The 22,004-nt window shown below is 36.7% G+C and overlaps 1 protein-coding gene across 5 annotated transcripts in view; it reads left to right on the forward strand.

The window, feature by feature from the left end:
• TENM1 (teneurin transmembrane protein 1) overlaps positions 1-22,004 on the forward strand; it is a 1,172,023-nt gene that overhangs the window by 1,003,682 nt on the left and 146,337 nt on the right. For all 5 annotated transcript variants that reach the window (XM_084534131.1, XM_084534133.1, XM_084534134.1 and 2 more), the window contains 2 exons: positions 4,410-4,650; positions 17,800-18,038. In XM_084534131.1, the coding sequence (XP_084390257.1) occupies positions 4,410-4,650; positions 17,800-18,038 (480 nt within the window). The remainder of the gene's footprint in view (positions 1-4,409; positions 4,651-17,799; positions 18,039-22,004) is intronic.

Genomic DNA, 22,004 nt, shown 5'->3' on the forward strand with positions numbered 1-22,004 from the left:
AATGTCTTCAGTGCCCATCTATGTAAATTGTGCACAATGCTCTTGGCTTGATCCTTCTCCTCTTGGTTTGTAACTGAGTAGTAGTATGCCCATAGAATAGGAACCTAAATGAAAAATCTCTGAACATGTGCTGCTATTTAGTTCATTAAATAATAGCTTGCAAGCTAATTCATACTCAGATGAGACAAGTCTGGAAAAAAAAAAACAAAACAAAACAAACAAAAAAAAACAATAAATAATGAATTTAGGAACTGAAAAAATTAAAATATCTCAAAAACACTATAGGTTAGATGCAAACCTTTTAAGGTTCATTACTTTTTAATATATTCTCTCTGATACACTTCACTTAGTACTGATGCAGGCTGTTGTAGTCTTGTCAGTGAATGATAAAACAGTTCAATTACCCTTTCTTTGTGGATCTGGAAAGTATAGCAAAGTGTGCTTCAGAACTGCTAGGAGAAAGGTTTAGCAAAAGTTCTGGTTTATTGTCAAAAATAATTTTATTGGGAGCTAACTAGTTGATAAAGCGTCTTACTTCATTTTTGTCAGGCGATAAAGCAATTCTGCTGCATCTTTATGAAGGTATTTTAGCATGACTCTTAAGCTGAGAAGTTGATGCTCATGTTTTCCACTGGTTTGTGCCTCCAGTAGCTCTTGAAGAGAATGGCAGCACTCAACCAAACGTCGCCGAGGAGGGGAAGTTTCCAAGTCAGTGACCTTTGTGCTCGCTAAGAAGCATGTGTCTAGGAGAAAAGAAAGATCTGAATAGTTGTGTTCCCTGAAGGAAAAAGCAGGAGCAGAACTTGACAGCTGAAAAGGGGCTGTTCGGGTCTGCACCCCATAGCTGGAGGTACCAAGCAGTATTCCACTGCCATGGGGCAGCCTGTGTTCAGTATTGATCAAGGGCCTTCCAAAAGAATGAGGCAGAAACAAAGACGAACAAACATTTAGGACAAAACTAGAACTCCCCCTTTCAAGCTTCAAAGAAAGGAGAGCAAGTAGAAACCCTACAAATGAGCAGAATTACCAGAAATGTTTTCCTCTTTTGTAGCTAGCATCAATACAGCATTGTCTCCTTTGGGGTGAGTGCCTCGTGTTTGTGAGATGTCTTGGAAGAAAAAAAGCTGAACAAATTAACACTGTTACCAAAGAATGAAATAAAACCCCTAGAAAAAGGAATTGAAAAGAAGTTTAAGTGGAGTTTATGGAGTGGATGGGGAATGTGCGAGTTAAAGCAGATCTGATATACAATAAAGAAGTGCAAAGAAAGCAGAAATGTCCTATTTATTTCTTCAGGAAGCATTAACATTGTGTGCTCTGTGGAGATGGGAGAACTCTAAAAACAATCAACTTTTAGGGGAATGAATTTAGACGTTTTCTAAACTGCTCCTCCTGACTATAAAAAAAAAAAAAAAAAAAAAAAAAAAAAAAAAAAGGAGGGGAGGGGGTGAGGTCTAAATGCAAGTGCGGGTGGGGACAGTGCCTCTTCCACATGAGAAGACCAACAGCGAGGCCCAGGAGCATTTATTCTGGCTTCGCATGTTGCTCAGCCAAGAAGCTGATCTGTAGCAAATTATTGTAAATGTAAACTCTGAGCTGAAATCTTGTTAGTAGCTACAATTTTAGATTAATGGAAACTCCTAACATGTCAATAAACACTTTGAAAATAAATAATGTTATATTTGCATAATATGCATAAACTTTTTTGTCTAAAAAATTTTTAAAAATCTGAACATTGTAAGCAGCTGTTCCAAGTAAAAGCAGGTGTTGTCCTGGGTAGGTAGCGTCATGCTGCAATAGGGTAAAAATTCACAGCTAAGTTAACTTCTGTAGCACTCCTGTGCACTTCAGAAATTTGGAAATTTTAGACAAATTTGTGTAATTATTTTCTTCTTTTCTTTCTTTTTTGGTATTTGAATGATTTTGCATGAAGTTATTTTACAGTCTACTGTTTACTCGGAGCCCCGAAGAATCGTGAGCATGCAGATTTAGATACAATGCTGTTTTATATCCTAAGCAACATTTTTTTGTGGTATAAAAATAAAGTTAATGGGACATAGACTTAGTTTCGAGCAAAATAAAAATAAGTTTGATAAATTAGAAAGTCTGTAAGAACTCATTGGAAACTCAGGCCAGATTCTCAGCTTGATGACTTTACTACGCTTCGTTGAAGTGAAGGGCTGATGCAGAAGACCTGTTTTTAAATCACCAAAATACCTCAGAATGTGATGTGAGGTTTTCTGCGATGCCAAGAGCTGCAGGAAGGGGTGATGAGTGTGATAATTAAAAAGGAATCCCCCGTGAAATCTGGTGCATTAAAGTATTGTGAGAAATAGCACTGAGAGATACAAGGTACCCTACTGACCAGAAATGCTTCATGGTTCACAAAGCAGAACCAGTCTATCACATGGAACAAACTAGACTATTTGTCAGATAATTGCATGCTATTGACAGGATAGGGACGGTAAAAGGAGAAGAAAGGAACTCAAGAGGTGTGTTGCCATACAGATCCTATAGATTTTCCCATATGCCTAGAGAAGCAGCCGCCTTGGTTGCTCAACATTTACCGCAGAGCTTTTGAAGTACCTTGCAGTGCCTGACTGTGTTACTGGCAAAGATCGGTAATTTTCTAACTGATGGGACAGTGGTACAACCATTAAAATGGTTTGTCATGCAAACGATTGGATGTGTAGTAATCCTGCAAATCTTCTGTAGAGTGCATTTCAGACTGATACCGCTAAGTAAGAGAAAGTCACTGATCACATCCTAGAGGATGCTGGACATCAAATAATATGTCCAAAATTTTGGTAGATTTCCCTTCTAAAATAGCAGGATATAGGATTTACTGAGATTAATTATTATATGAAAGTGCCTTAGCAGATTATTTCAAAGCTCTGGACTGTTGACTCCAGTGATTTAATTTACTGAGGTCTCCAGTTTTCTAATATGCTTCAAAATGCTTTTCTGGTATATGCAAACTACTATTGCAGTGTAAACCTTAATGCAACTGTAAGAATGCTGCCTTGATAAAAGATCAATGAAATTAAAAGGATTAAGCTTGGGCCAAATCCGTGACAGCTTTGCTTACTGCAGCACAGAGGAGCTTATGTGGAGCACTAAACAACCTTGTTACTCCAGTTGGGGCAAATTGTGTCTGTCACAGAGAAAAAAAAGTGCTTTTTTTTTTTTTTTTTTTTTTTTTTTTTTTTTTTCCTGCCAGCCATTCCAAGAAGGGAAAGGGCACACTTTCATCTTTCACCTTGAAGACAAACTATGTCATAATTTGTAGAAAGCACATGTTGTAATGGAAGGCAACAGTAGTTCCTTGCAGGGAATTTTTTCAGGTTTATCAGAGCTCTGCTCCAGCTGGTTTTATGCAAATGCAACTGGATGTCAGCTGAGGGGACAGGGAGAGCGAGGGTGAGTTTAGGAACGGGATGAAGACATACTAAGCTGGAGGAAATTAGCTGGAGGAGTTTCAGGTTAATAGCTTCACAGCTCACACAATCCAGCAGTAATGTTTATCAGCATCTTCTTCGCAAATTATTTGTTACTGTTCATTTAGAAAGGGATTTCTTGCCTCCATAGCTCCATAGCTGCATCTCATATTGCACTGAGAGGTCTTGGATGCTCTTGTGGGAAATGAACATGGTTTCATTGTCCCTTCCAAGCTCTGCTGCACAGTAGAGTACATCTGTATTTGCATGGGGCAGGGCCATTGGTGCCCCCTATGCACTACTCATCACGTACCCTTCACCCATCCCAGCCTCTCCTGCAGCTAGAGCTCCTGGCCAGCCTGCACGCTGCCATGAGCCCTTTTCTCCAGGTATCTGGATCATTCAGGTAGTCTTTCAGAGAGCCTTTTCCCAGCACTCAGTTAACAAATGCAGTACCACAGTAGTAGAAATGCATTGATCTTATTTTATGGAAGGTATTTATTAGGCGGTAGGAATTAATTCGGTTATATTCTTTCTTGATTTTAAGTGAGAGGATAGTTCTTGTACCATGTCTATTTCTTTTGCAACTCTTCTTAAATGAGATTTATACCTGATGAAATCAGTTGGTATCTGTGCAGCAATTCAATGTCAACTTGATTTATTTGTTCTTTACCCTCCTCCCCAAAAAATCCTATGACAAATTAAGTGAAGGTTATATCTTCTTCTACTTTTTGTTGTTGTTGTTGCTCTAACTTCAGTGCCAGAGGGTACATCTGTGTCTAATATTCATCATTTCAGTAAAGTATTACACCCTGAATTATTTCACACCGCACCAACATTTTACAGACACACGAGTTAATAACATGATCAGTTGCACAATGCTCTAATCCCATCAAATGCTATATCATCCTCATGCTCTCCCTGTCCTTTCAAAACAATAAGCCTCTGGGTCTCCCTCCTGTGTCGTTTCAGACATGCCAGGGAGCCCACACAACCAGTTCACGTTCAGACCCCTGCCGCCGCCGCCGCCGCCACCACACGCGTGCACCTGCACCAGGAAACCGCCGCCAGCAGCTGACACACTCCAGAGGAGGTCGATGACGACCCGCAGCCAGCCCAGCCCTGCTGCCCCCACTCCCCCCACCAGTACACAAGATTCGGTGCATCTCCATAACAGCTGGGTCTTGAACAGCAACATACCGCTGGAAACCAGGTATGGACCAACCTGCTCTATACAGGTTAAAAAACGTTAAAAAAGAAGGGTTGGAGGCCCGATGTTGGTGTGTGAAGATGGTGGGGAATGCAAGGTCATCATTTGGGACATGCCAAAGCATTTAGATTTGAGGCATGTAGTATAGCCATGCAAGATCGTTCTTAATTGATTCATCTAGATTGTCAATGCTTGTAAAAGCATGTATTTTGCAAAGTTTGGGAAGAGATTGATTTCCTTAATGTGCATAGGTTATGTAACCATAAGTATGTTAGATGTGTGTGCAGCAAAGATTTGTACTCCTGTACTTGTATGACCATCCCACATTCTCCCAGGGACGTTTTGTAATCAACAAACAGAAGGTTTGTTTAGTTGGTATATTCTGACACTCCTGGTGTAGGTCAGTGTTCCGGACTTGGCTTCCTGTTGATAAGAAACAAAGTAATAAAAATAATACTAAGATAATACATAATAATACTAAAATAATATTTCCCTCAAGGCATATTTAAACATTTTATTGCACATGTACATAAAGAACATCATTTGATGACCATTTGATAATAGAGGAGTGATACAGGTCCAAGACGTGTGGAGCATGAAGAGCCTTACATTTAGGAACTAGGGAGGAAGGGTTCAACTGCAGGATCAGCAATAATTTACACTAATACTCTGTTCTGAAAAATAATGGAAAGCAAATACATTATGTATTCAGCAAACCTGTGATTCGGTACCCAAAATTCTACCTGCAGAGATACATGAACACCTTCCTCTGAGTCTTTGACCATAAGCTTTTTCATTCCTGTGAAGTATTAGCTAATTTGATGGCTTTTAACTACTGCTGTGTTTGCTGACTTTATCCCTAAAACAAGCCCTTGAACAACCTTCTTCCTCTTTATTGTGAGCAGAGTTTGGACTAGGGTTTCCTTTAGGTTTTAGCACTGTCAAACACAGGAAGTGCATAACTGTCTGTTAACATGGTGGTTGGTGACACGCAGATGAATGTCTGACATTCAAGTAATCTGAACTAGAGAATGTAAGGCAATATGCATAGAAGCATTTTGTTGTTAATGCACACATGTCCAATGGCCATTTATCACAATTAATCACTGGGACCTATTTTTTTTTCCTTTATAGGGAGTTTGTTTTTATTTTATTACATAATTTAATTTTAATATATGTCTTTAAGCATTTACCTGCTGCTAATTAGAAGTGTCAAATTAAGTGTTTTTTCTCTGATAGGCTGTTAAGTTGAGATTCAAGAATAAGCTGATTCATTCTGCAATAAAACTTTCTTTATTTGTCCTAAGGACAAATCACAAAAAGAATGAAGGAGGATGAAAACTTTTTCCCCAAAAGTGAACACGAACAAAATTTTAGTTCAGCTAGTTCCTCATCTCACTGTGTTTACTCAAAATAAAATCAGAGAGACAAACTGAACGTAGTTTTGCAAATACTTGTATTACATTCATTCCTAACTACATTTGTCCAGATTTCAGAACAGAAATTTGTCATTTAAAGTTGAGTCAAAGGAGAACATATTTACCTTATTTACACTGAGGAGTTAAGGATGAAAAGAACAAAAATCAGATAACAGAATAATGGTGAAGTAATATACATTGAAAATAATAAAAAGTACAAATTTAAGATGCAAATACTCAATAAGTATCATTGAAATTCTATTTCTTATTAAATGTACTTGAAAAAAAAATCAATATTCAATAGATGGTTGGAATCAGAGCTTCTGTTTACATAATCTTTATAAAGATATATGTCTGCCATTCATGATGTCACAAGCTTATCTATCTATACTGTCTGCTACACAGAAGACTGCTCATTAAGCATTCTGTACCCACTAAGTACCTTTTGATTGTCTTCAGTCAACACTGAAATAGATCTTATTTAGCCCTTCTGCATCTCTATTCACTATTTTCTCTTCAAACCTCCTTGCTGGGAAAAATACTTTGCAATTTTAAGTGTTCACTTCTGTGTTTTTTTTGTTTTTGTTTTGTTTGTTTGTTTGTTTTGCTGTTTTCTTTGTTATTATTTTTACAGATTTTAAACTTCTCATAAAGTACATTTTCTAGTGTAATATCTGTATATCTACTTGCTTCTGTAATCTATATAATTGGATACTGATGAAAGGGCTGTGCAATGGATTAGTTTTTCAGACTGGAAACCCTACTAGGGGCAACCCTTTGGCAATTCACTAACTGGGAATTTTCCATGTTCCTAACCTTCAGTGGTTGTTTCAGCTGATTTCATGCACCCTCCAGCAGCTCGCTGCAGCCTCCCCTGAAGCTGGCTGAAAGGCTGCATAATCTGAAAGTAGAATCTGCAAGACTGTTCCCAAGATGTACCTGCAGTATATGTGGAGACAAGTGATACAGCAGGGGAACTTTGTAATAAAAGACATCTGTGATCACCACTTCTCAGAAGTCTCTAGTACATGGCATAGCCTTAGAGAAAAAGAAGGGCTCGCTGTTTGTTTTTTCTGCCTTTAACAGGGAGTGATTCAGCCAGAATTGAACAAATACTTTGGTCTAATACCTGGATTCTCTTGCTTTCCTCCTGCATTAATGTTTAGCTGTCCATTAAAAATAATCCTGCAAAATAAAGGGAAGCATGTCAATGGCAGCTGTATTTCTGCGCTAAATCTTTAATAGTACAAAATCAACCTAATATGTGCATACTAATATGTCCAAGCAGAATTTTTTGTTATTGTTGTTTTTTAATTTGGAACATTTGCAATCAAAAAGATGATTTAGAGACAGTAATTTATTCCCTACTGTAATAACTGGACAAAAATCAGAATGCACATGTTCAGCTTTTCTATCCAACCGTATCTCCTCTTAATCCACAAACAGCACATGTGTTTGTATGGTTTAGCTCCAGCCACGTAGTATGAGACACTTTCCAGGCAGGCACAGATTCCCTAGAACTAATCATGTGACTGTAAATCCTGTTCACCCTAGATAATGAGAAGTGAAGCAAGTTTATGAGGCTGCTCGTGAAGATAATGCATCATATTTATATAACAGAAAATTCTGTAGTTCTGAAAATGTTTAACATACTCTGATTAGAGATGTATTTGTTCACAATTGGTTTTTGAAACCTACATTAGGTGAAAGGGGCTGTAGTAAAGACGTTTAATGAGGTCTGTGTTCTAAGAGTTTTTTTGTAGAGTAAAACCTGGTTATATTTTAATTGAAAAGGGCAAATTAGGAGCTCAGTTTCATCTAGAGGTGTTATATGCATGGACCGATCCACAAACCAGTCATGTCAGGACTTGACTTTCTGGCCCTGCTGTTCACTGAGGACACTGACTTGGAAAATGGCAATGGCTTGTTGGAGTTACACAAGCCTTTGGTAAAGCCACGCCCAGTCTTGAGCTCTATCATTGCCAAGGCCAGTTCTCGGCCTGGTGGTGCTTCTGATTGTAAGCAGCCTAAATGAACACAGGAATTAGGAACACCTTAAAACTTCAGAATACAAGTCATAGAGTACATGTAGCTCTAGAAATTGGAGAAAAGCTGGATCTGCAGGAGATGTCCCAGCCCACGCTGCCAGCTGACCATGCTGCAGCCTTGGGCACTGCAACGTGCCCATAAATGCAGATGCAGGCTCCGTCTGTATATATGCACGCCATTTTGAAAACTACTTACTCATTATTAAAATGACTTACGAGAATGTAGCAATTTCATTGTGTCACACAGAAAACTAATTTGTAAGTGTGGACGGAAAAAGACTGCAAGGATCTCCCGCACTACATGAAAACACAGGAAACATCAATTCTCTGTTTTAGGATAATGCTATTGGGTTCTTACATAAATTGACTTTTTTCTACGTTCCCAGAATAGAGTACTCGCAACCTATTGCCTATTCTCTCCATTTCCACTAAAATAATTGTTTTTTCAGGTTTCATAGATACTTTGCTCTAATGTTTCAAATCTTATGATTTACAGTGTAATATATTGTCATTATCTGTGACAGCCCCATCTGAACGTAGCTTACTGCATTTTATGCAGTATGTATTAAATCCTGACAATTCAAAGGAGTGTTTTTCATTTTCTCCATGCCCTTTTAGTTGACTCAGTGTTTGTTTCCATATATCTCGCATTTTTGCATTTGTCTGTTCTGGTGCTTGCTTTTTTTTGTTTGTTTGTTTGTTTGTTTTCACTTAAATCTAATTCCCAAATTAGGAAAAATAAATGTAACATCAAATATGGATTATTATCTGACATTACTCCTGATGCTCCTTACAATATGTTACATTCCCCTCGTAGATAAACCATTGGATGTGCTTATTTTGAGGAAAGTTACGTTTTGCATTTATATCACCCAACCATTAGATTTTTTTTTTTTCTGTCTAAATACCAAAATTTCCCTCATGTTGATTTTATGTCAATACGTTCAATTTTAATCCTGTTTTGTGCTTCAGTGTTTTACATATTTGCTTGTTCCTTCCTTTTTTAAATCAAATTTCTTTCTAGTTCCCCTAACCCATTTAGCAGTGTTGGCAGTAAGGTTAATGCTGTGCTGAATGGACTGAAATCTCCCTTCAATGCACTGGTGATGAGCCAAATACTGTGAAGAAGACAGCTTAATTTAAGCAATCTTATCACCATGGTAATAGCTCCTCTAAAGGGACAGTAAGGTACCAGACCATGAACCTGAGATTCAATTATCATTAATTTATATAAAACTTTGAAGTACTAAAATACTAGATTAATAGAAGAAACATTTGGGGTTCAAGGCAGTTGTGATTTTTAGTTACTCTTCAGCAATATTTCAGAACCCTAAAGTTTGATTATGTCTTTAAATGCTTAAAGACTTAGACGGTTTTAGAATTAAAAAGTGTATTTAGCTTCTCATATAGATGAGGTCCTTCAGTTTTGTATTATATAGTTATTTAAGGTGCCTAGTTAAGACTCTGGGTTTCTGTTTTCCTAAAAATATCATCTTGATAATGATACTTTTTAGAACCAGGAAGATCTTAGCAACTTAGCAAGAGACACATTCAGTAGTATGGTTTTCCCTTGTTCTTTTTTAATCAAGCTCATAATTACTTGTGCCCTTCAAAATTAATATTGATAGGCTTTCAAACTACAAAAACCTGTGCATATTGACTCTCCATTTAAGCTGAAGTAGTGCGAAAAGCAGAAATAATTACAGAAAATACATATATATAAATGTGCACACACAAAAGCAGATAAGAATGAGCTCTTGAAGATTTATTCTTTCTCCTTGCTCTCTTATTTGAGCAGCCTGTGAATTTAGCCCCCAATGCAGAGATACAGAAAGCACTTTTATGCCTTCCTTTTTTTTTTTTTTTTCCCAGTTCAAGGTTTCCATAGCAAACAGAATGGCTTTTATAGCTCCTGTGGCACACAGGTGTTGATGATCATAAACCACCAAGCAGGGAAACAATTACTATTACAGCAATGCAATTCATTAGGAACTTGTTTGTGAATGGAGACTTCTCCTGAGTTAAATAACCACTCTTGTGGTTATTCCAAAAACATAAATGCAGGGGGAGCTTCATTTATGATCCTTCCTTCCAACAGTCTTCTTCAGTATTTTTTGTTTTGACATTTCTCTTGTATTTTGTCATTTTCTACCTAATTAAACAATAAATCTAGCCTGTAGAGAAGCTGATCATATTAAAAAACAAGCATGTGGCAAGGGGTTTAAATCCAGTCCAAGTCCCATGTGTTTCCACTATACAGAAAAAAAATAATAAAAAAAAAAGGACTTCTGAACTGTAAAAGATGAATTGGAAATGTTAAATATGACAATGAACTTAAAATAAAAGCTGTAAATATGACCTTAACTTTAATAATGCAGGAAAGATACCATCCTACATGGAAATAAAAATATAAACATTTGTCAGCTACAATGAATTACAATTTTAATGTTGGCAGCTATGGTACTTGAGGGTCCTTCTTTTGAATAATTTGAGATCCAGTCACTTTGGCCGATGAGGCAACTTAAATTGTTCGTGTATTCTCCTGTTACTTTTCTTTGGGAAAAGCTCTGGTTTGTCTTTCTCTGGAACAGTGTGGTAGTATTTGTATGTATAAATGTTTTTGTACATATAAATGTCTTTGTGCTGCCTTATTATAGTAACCTGGGTCATCATGCTGCAGATAGTCTTCACTCATTATTTTGAATAACAGAAAGTAAGTTTTATTATAGAAAGTAATAAATAAAAGTAAAGATGTGTTGATATTTTATGGCCAGCAATAAGCAAGCAGGCCTGTTAGCTTTCTGTGAAGAACATTATTTTCATTTACAAAAACTGAAAGAGAATGAGTATAAATTTGGAAAGAGAAAAATAATTACATATTAATAGGTCTAGGCTGATTTGGAAAACAGAGACTATAGTAGTAGAAAGGGTCATAGATCTGCTGAGTACCTTATCTTTTTATTTTTAAGATACGTATATTTGGAATGTTATTGCCTGAAAATGTGTATCTATTCCCTGGATAGCTATTTCTAGGAAATCTGTTTTGGATGACTAGATAGAATTTTCCATAGGAAATATGCTCCTGTCATCCAGTAAAATTTGTTGAGTGAGTGGCATTTGTCGCTTTACACTTTGGCATTTGACAATATGTATGGGAGTGCGGATATTTGGAAATAGACTCAAATTCTGGTAATAAATTCAGTTGGAATATGCATGAATTCCCACAGGAGGAAATTCATGGCAAAGAGAACTACGGGCAACACTGTCTACTTTAGTTATCTCATTTTCATTTCTCTGTTTTAAGCCATGCTTCTAACCAGAGAATACAAGCAAAAAAATCACAATATTAGTAATTTTTCTTTCGTTTTTATGGTTTTACAGTATTCTGCAAATATTACACACTATTCTTTATAGAAATTATGTAAATATTATTGTAAGTACGATTTTGATTTTACAAGTCACAAATTAATATACTACTGAAAATGCAGATTAAACCACGAGCTCCCTTATTCCTTCCTTACCCCACTAACATCTGTGTATTTAGATCAGTTTCACTCAGAGGTCACTTGATTTGTAGTAAAAAGGAAAGTCCTAAGCCACAGAAAAGCATTTTTTAAAAATACTAGATTAATATAGCAGAGTCAAAGTGTATCATACTAATAAAGCACATACTGATCTATACAAGAGTAATTGCTGCCTTCAGCATGGTAGTTTTTATCTTTTTTTGTTAAACAATCAATGAAACCAGAAGACAATTGTACTTTTGACAACTGTTCCATATTAGAAGCTGTTCTTGATTGATCTTGGCACCATCCTGTATTTATATAATTATATAAATATAATATAATATTATATATTTCTAGATTTCTGCCAGGAACTTTAGTCACCTGATTGGCAGACCTAGCTTGCCTACAGCAATGACAGACAAGTGAGTCAACATCATGTCACTGCTGTTGCGCTGTACTGAAGCACTAAGTAAGGGATACAGGTTCTCTTACATCCTTTCACATCCAGAGTCATGGGGCTAGGTTTTCAAACACTATGTAAAATAACTAAGAATGAATACAGGGAAGCAGCTCTAAGTGAGTGATTCAAAAGACAAGTCCTGCTTAAAAGAGGAAATTTTAACAAAGCGGTTGTATTCCAAAATACAATGCCCTGGTGGGATTTAAATGTGTTTCAATTATACACATAAAAATAGAATGATAAGTTAGATAATTATTGTTCATGGCAATTTCCCTCTTCTTTCATGCTTGTACTTTGTTTTTCCTATGGTTCTTGTACGCAGAAAGATAAAACAGGGCATAGCATTGCACCAGGTAAAATTATGGGTTAGATTTTAACTATAATTATAAGTCATGTCTTATAATTTCCATACAGTTTTGCTGGGTAGATTTTAAAGAAGACAGTATGGTTCATATATCTTCTTTTGCTAAATAGGTGTGTTGTTTTCCCTTAGCATAGCTGCCTTGTTTTTATGCCAAATGGTTTGCTGAGGATGGGAGATAAAGGAATCATTCATAAACAGATGTTTATTATCTTAAATTATCTGATCACTAACTATTGCTAACTAGCTGATTATTATCTAAGTTTAGATGTTCATGTGTTTTTGGTGTTGTTTTTTTTTCTCCCTCTCCCATTTCTTGTATGTAATAGAATAGATAAAAAATCAGTAAAGAGCAAGTTTCTGCTTCTTGCCAGTGTCACAGGAAGTATTAACTGTTTTAGAAGAGTCAGCTAACGGTGGGCTTGTTTGATGTTTACCAAAGTAGGACAACTGTTTCAGTTCCAAATCCCTTTTGGCTTTCATCTTTACGTATTTTCTGGATTTCACAAAAATCAGAGTTGTTCCTATGTTTCAACTGCTATGCCTCTGAAAAAATCCCTTTGCACGTCTTTTGACATCTAAATCAAATTTTATTTCAATTGCCTACTTAAGCGTTGGTATAGAGATACAGTTAAATATATATAAACACACAGTTACAGAACTGTTTGAAAAGACGTTGAAAAATTTACATGATCAAACTGGAGGCTTCTTAGCTTTCCTATCACTTAGCTAAGTAGTAATTTATTATGCTTTAGTAACTATTTCTTTAATGTGATATGGGTCCAAATGTGTATCTACTTGGTTTACCCAGGAGAAATGCAGACTAATTTTTTGGTATTGCAAGATTTCTGGCATTTGTGTTTTTGCTAACTCCTGCAGTGGATTGCTTTTCAAATCTTCTTTTGTTCTTCATTTTTCCTCTTACAAATCTGTAACTTTTAATGAAAATGAAGGTTGTAGGTACAAATCAAAGTGGATTTCTAGGCCTACAGGTGCCAGGCACAGGGCAAATACATAGAACTTAGAGAAGCAGTATCAAGCCCTCGACAAAGCTGAGGGACATTACTACAGTATTGGGATGTCAAAATATTTTCTTGGAATTTAATTAAGAAATTCTGTGTGGGGTTAATCTAGTTTCTGTAATCGAATTATTTATTTAAGTAAATTTGTTGGGGATGCTGCTTCATGTGTAGCTTTTACATGACTACTACTCCAAAGAAGAAGCCAGAAGTATGTAGCAAAACATCCAGATAGAGAAGGGTGTGAAGAAAGAAATGAACTCCCCTTCTCTCACCTTCTCCTAGCTGAGAATTCATCGTTTTTCTATGAGTTTCACTCTTGGAGTTATATACCATTCCTCTTATTGCTGAAAAAGAGCACTTAGATGAGCCCCATGAAACTTCATCTTTACAGAAAGCACGCTATTCTGTGATCAGCGGGACTAAGAGGTCTGATTTCATGCCTTATGTCACCTGAACTACCCAGCAGCTCCCTTCCTTGGTCGCTATCTCTCTACTGGGCATCTCAACGTAGCAGATTTACACTTCGCTATTGATCAGTCGATGCCTCTTCTGCACAAGGGGCTGGATGGCTGCTGTAGTGTCTTAGGGAGCATGACCCAAGTTTGTAAGCAGCTCATTAAGGCTTTGGTTCCAGATCAAGTTGCTGAATTTTATGAGTCTGGGAGAGTCTTTTCCTTTCTGTCAGTTTTGCTTTTGAAAGAGTTCAAAGTTTGGAATTTTTGTCAAGATGAACAAATGGACAGATAGGTAGATAGACATTATGGTTACTTTTAAAAAGAATGAATATTTTCCAACTGTGTTTTTTAGATGGTGAAATTATTACTGAGCCTTGAATATTTTTATGTCTTGGAATTATCAGTGTAATAAGTGACTTTATTTCGCGGACAGATGCTTTGCAGATTATGTCTTGTACTTCTCCTTTTAAAAGAATATTGTCTTCATCTTTTCGAATGGCTTTGATGGTTTTTGGAATATTTTATAACTTCCCCCTCTTAAAATGAATAGTCTTATCAATTGTTCTTAAAAATTCTATGATTTTTTTTTTTATTTCAATTAAAAAAAAAAAAGCCTTAGCTTTTCTCTTAGATCGAGTATTAAAGCACATACTAGTCACATATAAACTTGTGAACTGCAATTTTTATTATTTTCCTCTTTAGAGAGCCTGATTCTATAGAACTGATAGCAACAGTTTAGCATGTCCTAATGCGCTTTGGGAACAGTGTTGTGCTTAGACAGATGAGTAGTCGTCTGTGTTTATGAGAACATAGTTGTAGTCTAGCTTTGGAAATTTGTCTTTATGCCACTAGTGTTTTTCAAATTCTATAGAAATATCTTTGGGTACTCGATATACTCTCCCCTAGAAAAAAATGAAATGCATAAACAGTTGTGATTTTTAACATTTCCTCAACATTATTTCACTGGTAGCTCACTTTCAGTGTAGCATTGCACCATAATCTTAGTTTCATTAGAACAAGTTAGAGCAGTGTAAATTCTCCTCTGTGTCAGCATAGTCATCTATCTACAAGGGTATGAGCTGGATCCAGCTTGTTTGTACTCTTCTGCTATTAAAGAAGTCCATCTGCACCCTAGTACTTTACCATCAGGCTATGAAGCCACATTTATAAATCCTTGTGCAAGAGAATGAAAATATTCCTGGCTATTGATTGCAAGTCTATTAGAGCCCTAATAATAACTTGATAACTTTCAGTTCAGCATTTCCTTGCCTTTACTTTCATACCTTTCAGCTATGCACCATGAAGGGCAATCAATGCTGCCAATATCAGACCATATTGCAGTAATTTCCAAAAAACTTAAAGGAAAAATTATCAAATAATTAGGGTTTCTACATCATGTCTTCAGAAAGCAATTAAAGAACTATTGACTGGTTAATACATGATTTTTTTAATCTGTATGTATGTGCGTTTGTGTATGTATGTATGTATATATATGCACAATATAATAATACGTTTTTTGCTTTATATGATGAGTCTGCTCAGTCAAATATCAGTAGGAATTTTTCTGTGATATTCTTTTCTACTGAACGTCTAAGTGACTACAAATTTCATAACTGCTGACTAAAAAGACCTCATGTACTTTCAAAAGTCTTCATGTGTGACAATGAAGTATTGAAACCAAAATAGCCAACTGTGTTCTGATGGCTTGATAGGAGTGAAACAGAATTATACAGTCCTGTAGACAGTTAGGGTATTTCATTGGAGTTTATTATGTTCCTGTATTTGAATTTAGCATTTTTGAACTCAAATGGTTATAGGTAACATTACTTTGTTCAGAGCATTGCCATCTATTAAATAAGGGTCATAATACATGTATCTACAGCTATAGAAAAAGGAGAGGAAATTACAATGAGCCTAATATCACTGCAGGGTGCTGTACTCAGTCAAGTGCAGTCGTCCTCTTTTTTTGGCTGAATGCTGATTCCTTGTGCAAGAAGTACGAAGCAGGAATAACTAGTATACTCACCACAGCTAAGGCAAAATTTCCTTCTCGTGGTTCATCAGAACAATCCTGCTATGTAGGCACTGTGAACAGCAAGCTTACCACTGTTCTCATTTACTTTCTTTTTTATGCAACTGCCCGAATAAAAGGCCTTTTGAAATATAAAACTGCCCTGTAATACCTTTTTATTTTCTATAGTCTGGCATTTTGGAGAACCGCAACCTTTCTTTTAAAATCTTCTAATGGAAATACATAATATGATACTCATTACACCTTTTTGGAAATTACCTTTCCAGGAACATGTATTTACAATATTCTTAAAGTCAAATGTCACAGTCTAATCACGTTTCATACTCTTGAGTGTTTGATCAATTCCACCGTGAATGCAGCGGAGAAATTCGACCAGCGTGCATTGATTGATCCACATATATTTCCTGGCAGTCCCAGCACACGTGGCATGGTGGTGCTTGCCCAGGACCACAGAGCAACTCCACGTTCCTCTGCTGATGGAAGAATGGGGACGTGGGTTGTACAAGAACCAGCAGCAGCAGTCCCAGATGCTCTTACTCATCCTGGAGCTTGCAAGAACGGGGCTCAGTTCAAAGCACCTGACCTGCAAATGGGTTGCTGTTTTGCAACAGCATCTTGCTTCCACAGCAAAGAGCTGGCAAGCTCCAGGGAGCTGAATTCTGTTCTCTAGGAAATGCCTTTCTGAGTCAGAGCTACTTGGTTAAACACAAAGGCTGGGGAGATTCAGGCAGAAGCAATACTCCAGTGCCAGCTCTATGGCCAGGGCAGTCCTTGTTCTTGCCAGCTGTGTAGAGCCTCTGTCCCTTCACTTCTCACCTCTGACCTCATGGGTTGAGGCAGAGAAGTGAGCTAACAGGCTCCCAGAGAGGCTTAGATCAGATGACAGGAGATCTAGATGCACATCTGTCAGAAAAGAGCATGCTCAAGAAGTTTGACCACGTACATAAAAGAAAGAGGGGCCAAAAAATACTGGTTTTCGAAATATTTGGTCTGGTCAGTCCTGGATGTGTCCCTTTCTGCCACAATTTCTGAGCACACAATGTCATAAATTATTGTTTAAAGTTAAATATTTTTCCCTAATCCTCTTGGGGAGCACTTGTCAGTCCTAAAAACCGTCCATCTTCCTCTAGTTAACTATTCTGTGTTTCTGCACCAGTGCCTGTACTGCAAGGCACGTTCTGTGCCTTATTTTTGTGCTAATGGAGATGTTCGCTATTTTTTCTTGAAGTCAATCAGTTTTCCAGCCCATGCTGAAATAGCTCCCCAAATGAATTCTTTCTTAGTATGATGAGAGTCACCGTAGTAAACAAAAATATTTGAAGAAAAACTGCTCGCAAAATAGCTCAATTAAGAATACTGAAGAAATTGTACTTGCCTATACAGTAACTAAAATCCTTCAAATTTAGTTTTAATTTTCTAGTAAGTAATCTCTTTTTTTGTGTGTGTCCTCCTGGTGAGACGAACACCCCTGGCTGTGTTTGTGGGCAGAGTGAGTGCTGCTGGCCAAAGTCTCCCCATTGCTCACAGCCCTGATGAGGTGCACAGGGCTGCGGGTCCTGGAGGAGCCCTGGGCATGGCGCTGCCAAAAGCCCCATCCTCCATGCTGCTTGGACATCCTGTAAGGGATGTTAAGATGTGTTTGTGTTGTTTCACTGAAAAGTTACTGGAAACCTTGCAGTGGTTAAAAAGTTACACTTCTAGGACAGAAGATGTTCAAATATACCTTTTCCTGTCTTTTATATTTTCCATACGCTGCATGCAATATTTATTGTGCAATGCTTAATAGTTCCTTTCACTTCTTACAGTGCAAACTGGTTTTTACAATGTGGTTCTTTGTCTTCTTTTTGTAGGCATTTCCTATTTAAACATGGATCGGGGTCTTCAGCTATCTTCAGTGCAGCCAGTCAGAACTATCCTTTAACATCCAATACTGTTTACTCTCCACCTCCTAGGCCTCTTCCTAGAAGTACCTTTTCTAGACCTGCCTTCACTTTTAACAAACCTTACAGGTGTTGCAACTGGAAGTGCACTGCTTTGAGTGCTACTGCCATTACAGTTACGCTGGCGTTGTTGCTAGCCTATGTTATCGGTAAGCCTCTGTTTCTTTTCTATGCTGAATTATTTGTTACCTTTTCTGCTCTGTTGTCATGCTTGCTTTTACACTAACACACGTTGTGATTTACCAGTGGTGTTTGGCAGTGGGTCCTTTGTAAATTCTGGCAAGTAAAATGCTATGTTGGCCAGAGGTTGAATACAATGTGGAGCTCTCATTAACTTTCTACTGCGTTAACCTCACTACTGTCTACTAGAGAAAGAAATATTATTCAAGATGACATGTTTATACTAGCAGAGGATTCCTACTGATTTTAATTGCTGTGGTATTTTTCTTAAATTAAACATCTGATTTTCATATCAAGGCTTACAACATTGTTGCTCTTATATAATTATGCTGAAAAAATATCGGTAACTCTAAGTTGTCTTTTGCTGGGCTACCTTATTTCATTTCTTCAATCTGGTCACAGTTTAAATCTTTCCTGTTTTCCCTTTAATATGTATTTCATTGGATAGACTTGCAACTAGCTCTGAAATTAAGGCACTTTAAGCCACATTTTCTATGATATATTTTGCTGTCCCTATATTGAATTTATGTTTTAGAAAAATGTTACATAAATTGAAGTGCACTAACTTAATTTCAAGCTCATTTTTGGTAAGTAAATTTGCAGTTTTGTTATCACAATAGGTTGCCAGCATTTATCACAATAGCTAGAAACTCCTTCCTTTTCTTTTTTTTGGTAGATATATTGAAGGTGGGCTTGGAGTCACTGTGATTAAAACTGTATGTGGAAGAGCAAATCTTTTTGACTTACTATATGGGATTTTGGCTGAACATTAATTGTTGCACATTTTCTATATGAATTAAAAATATTATGGAACATTAATTTTGTTGAATCTTAGAGTGTGACTGTGGCTTCTGTATACATGAAAGTCTAATGACTTTTTGCTAATGTGATGCATTTTTTCACACACACGCTGTTGATTTAGTTGCCAATTTTCATATGAGCAGGAGCCAGAGTATCTCTCCAACATCTTATAACTTGGGTAGGAATAACTCTGAGCTTGCATGGAAGGTCATACTCGGTAAAACTAGTATAGAGATACTGAGATATACCTCCAAACAGAAAAGCAACCATTGGTTTTCTGTATTCCCTGAATAAACATCTTTATGATTAAAATTATGAAAATTCCAGTCACTTATATTTTCCAGTGTACTTTTTGTCCCGTAGTGACAAAGTTCTTGTTATTCTCAGTGAGATGCTCATCAGAAGTTGTTTTTTTTCCTGACATCGTGATCTAATGCAGATGGGAAAGCAGATTTGATGAAAGCAGATCTGGTGTATTATTATTTGCTAGCACCTAAGGATCTAGTAAGCTACATTAATTGCAGATTTACATAACAGCTGGTGAGCATATGCCCTCAGTTAGGACTGACTGTATAATTTTTGCAGCCTCATCTGTTTGCTACATATATATCCCACCCACACCATTTCAATTTTATCTGGATGAAGCATTGCCTGCTTAGATTTCAGTCTGCCACTGAAAAAATTCTAACTTTTTGAGATGTTCTGCTGTATGTCATCAGCCTGAGAAAGCTGAAAGTGCTCCATATCACTAATTTTAAAAGCTCTGTATGAACTTCTTGTAGACACATCTGTATTTCTCTTAACTTGGTAACATAAAGGTATAACACGTGTTTTCTTGATTTAGGCAGAACTAGGTAAAATTAATGTACTTTTGAATTTTAAAAATTATTGGTAGTTCTAGTGTTTCAGGTTTTTTAATAGCACAATCTATATCTCGGAACCAGAAATTCTAATTTAAAAGATTTTCTAAGATGCAGCTATTTGCCCTTATTTGCCCCAGAAATTATTCAGTTTACTAAGTTTTTCTGCAAATGCATGTATTAGCTAGCTTCTCGCAAATTAACTATCTGCTGTCCATTTCTGATTGGTGAAATACTTAATTGTGTTCATGGTCCATTCCTATGTCAGGTACCTTAATTCTTTCAGTTTTGTTAGGTATGAAGAACAGCATATAAACTATTTTCTAAGTTTGGTCTCTCTTTATGGTTTCATATTTTGTATATTTTTCCATGTCCAGAATTTAAATGTGGATGTTTGAAATGGGAGTAACTGAATATACGAAATCAAACTGTATGTAATACTGAGGTTAAAATTCACTCCAGCAATTACTTTGCTCACCATGGGTCTGACCCCTCATGGGTCTGGGTCTGACCCCTCATTCCTCCCTCCAGGAGTGCTTCCTTAATGGCAAATGGAGTTAGGTCTGAGCAATAATACAGACTTGGGTCTAAGTTGTAAAACAGAACTCATAATAATCCCAGGGGCAGAGTTACCTGCGATCAACTCCATCATTGTTACTGGAAGAATAAGGGAGAGATTGTAACGGCAGATTTGTTTTCAACATTATATTTTATGTTATAGTCTGCATTAAACAATAATGATCTGTGATTTTTGGCCAATTGAACATAGATCAAATTTAAGATTTTTCTTCCCCTTATCTGGTAACTTAAATGCATTTTCTAAAATATCTTGCACTGCTGTTAGATGCAACAGATATTTCTACTGTCAAAAATAAATCCAGATCTTAGCCTCAAGTTAGACCATTCACAAAGTCCTGGAAATCCAGTCCTTATTCCAGATCAAAAATTTGCAAGTAGTCTTGTATTTGTGTTGAACTGAGACCTGCACCAAAGTGCACCAAGCTGTGATTTCTTTTCAGTCAAGAGGTGAAGTATCAAAATATTTTTTGTTCTTTTATTTTTTAGCCTTTCCCTATTATCAGCAAGACTCAGTAGAGAAGCTTTTACTTGAGAACACATACTTCTGTATTTTCTCTCCTTTGAAGTACTAGTCAGTTTAAAAAAAAAAAATCTGTTTCCATTTTTGCTCTATAATCAGCATGTTTATTATTTGCTACTTGCTGAAATGAATCTGACTACTACATGAACAGTAAGAAAATTATAGAACTTCACAAATGGTTGTATAACAGCTGCTTTATTGAAAATCTGTAGTCATAATATTTAGTTTATCAAGTAAAACACATTTTCACTTCAGTAAGAGTAATTTCTGTGAATAGGTTTTAGAGTCATAGTAGTTACTACAAGAAATGCTCATTTTATAGTTCATATGCTTAGTCTCCTCACCATAAATGTCTTGAATTATCTTCTATTGAATAAAAGCATATATGCTTTTATATTTCTTTTACACTTTCATATATGTTGACAACTTTAATGCATTCATGCCAATCTGAGGCCCATTGCTCAACTTTTCTCACAAAGAGGTCAGTAAGTCAGGTGAGAGCTGTCCCAGCAGGACACTGATGCTGGGGCACGTCCTTGGTGTGTCCAAGCACTGTGGCAGCTTCACCTGTGGCTCCCAGAAGATCCATCCAGGGCTTTCTGAAGCCAGCAGAGCACTGGATTAAGGCAGAGTGAAATTGCCAGTGGAGTGAAAGACTGACTAGGGGAAACAAGTTATCTACTCATGCAATGGAAATGTGGAATGGGCAGAGTCTGCCTGCTAGCACTCGTTGTGTCTGGAGGGCATACAAGCTATGTGTGTTTTAAAGATTTATGCAAATCCGCAAATGAATGCTCGTATTGGGGAAAAAATCTGACTACTATAGGGAAAATTATTGAAATATGTAAGTATTTCATATTCATATTACATAAACTGCCTTAAAGGTTTTCTATTTTTGAGTGTAAAACAGAAGCAGATAAATTCTGGCTGTTTGTTGATATGTATTTTTCTGGCATGATGCGTTTCAAAGGACTGAGATGGATACATGTCCCTAGTCTAGGCTCAGATATATTTATGGAGATGACACCTTACAAAAGGGCAGTGTGGAAACGAAAAGTGGAATTTCTTTAACAGTACTGCAAACTACTTTTGAAATAGCGTTCAAATCTGGTAAGTAAAATGAGGACTAGCAAACTGTAAGCTATAGTCAAGTCTATAATGTAGATTCCTAATTA

Source organism: Aythya ferina, assembly GCF_964211825.1.
Source record: "Aythya ferina genome assembly, chromosome: 13".
NCBI classification, from domain to species: Eukaryota; Metazoa; Chordata; class Aves; order Anseriformes; family Anatidae; genus Aythya; species Aythya ferina.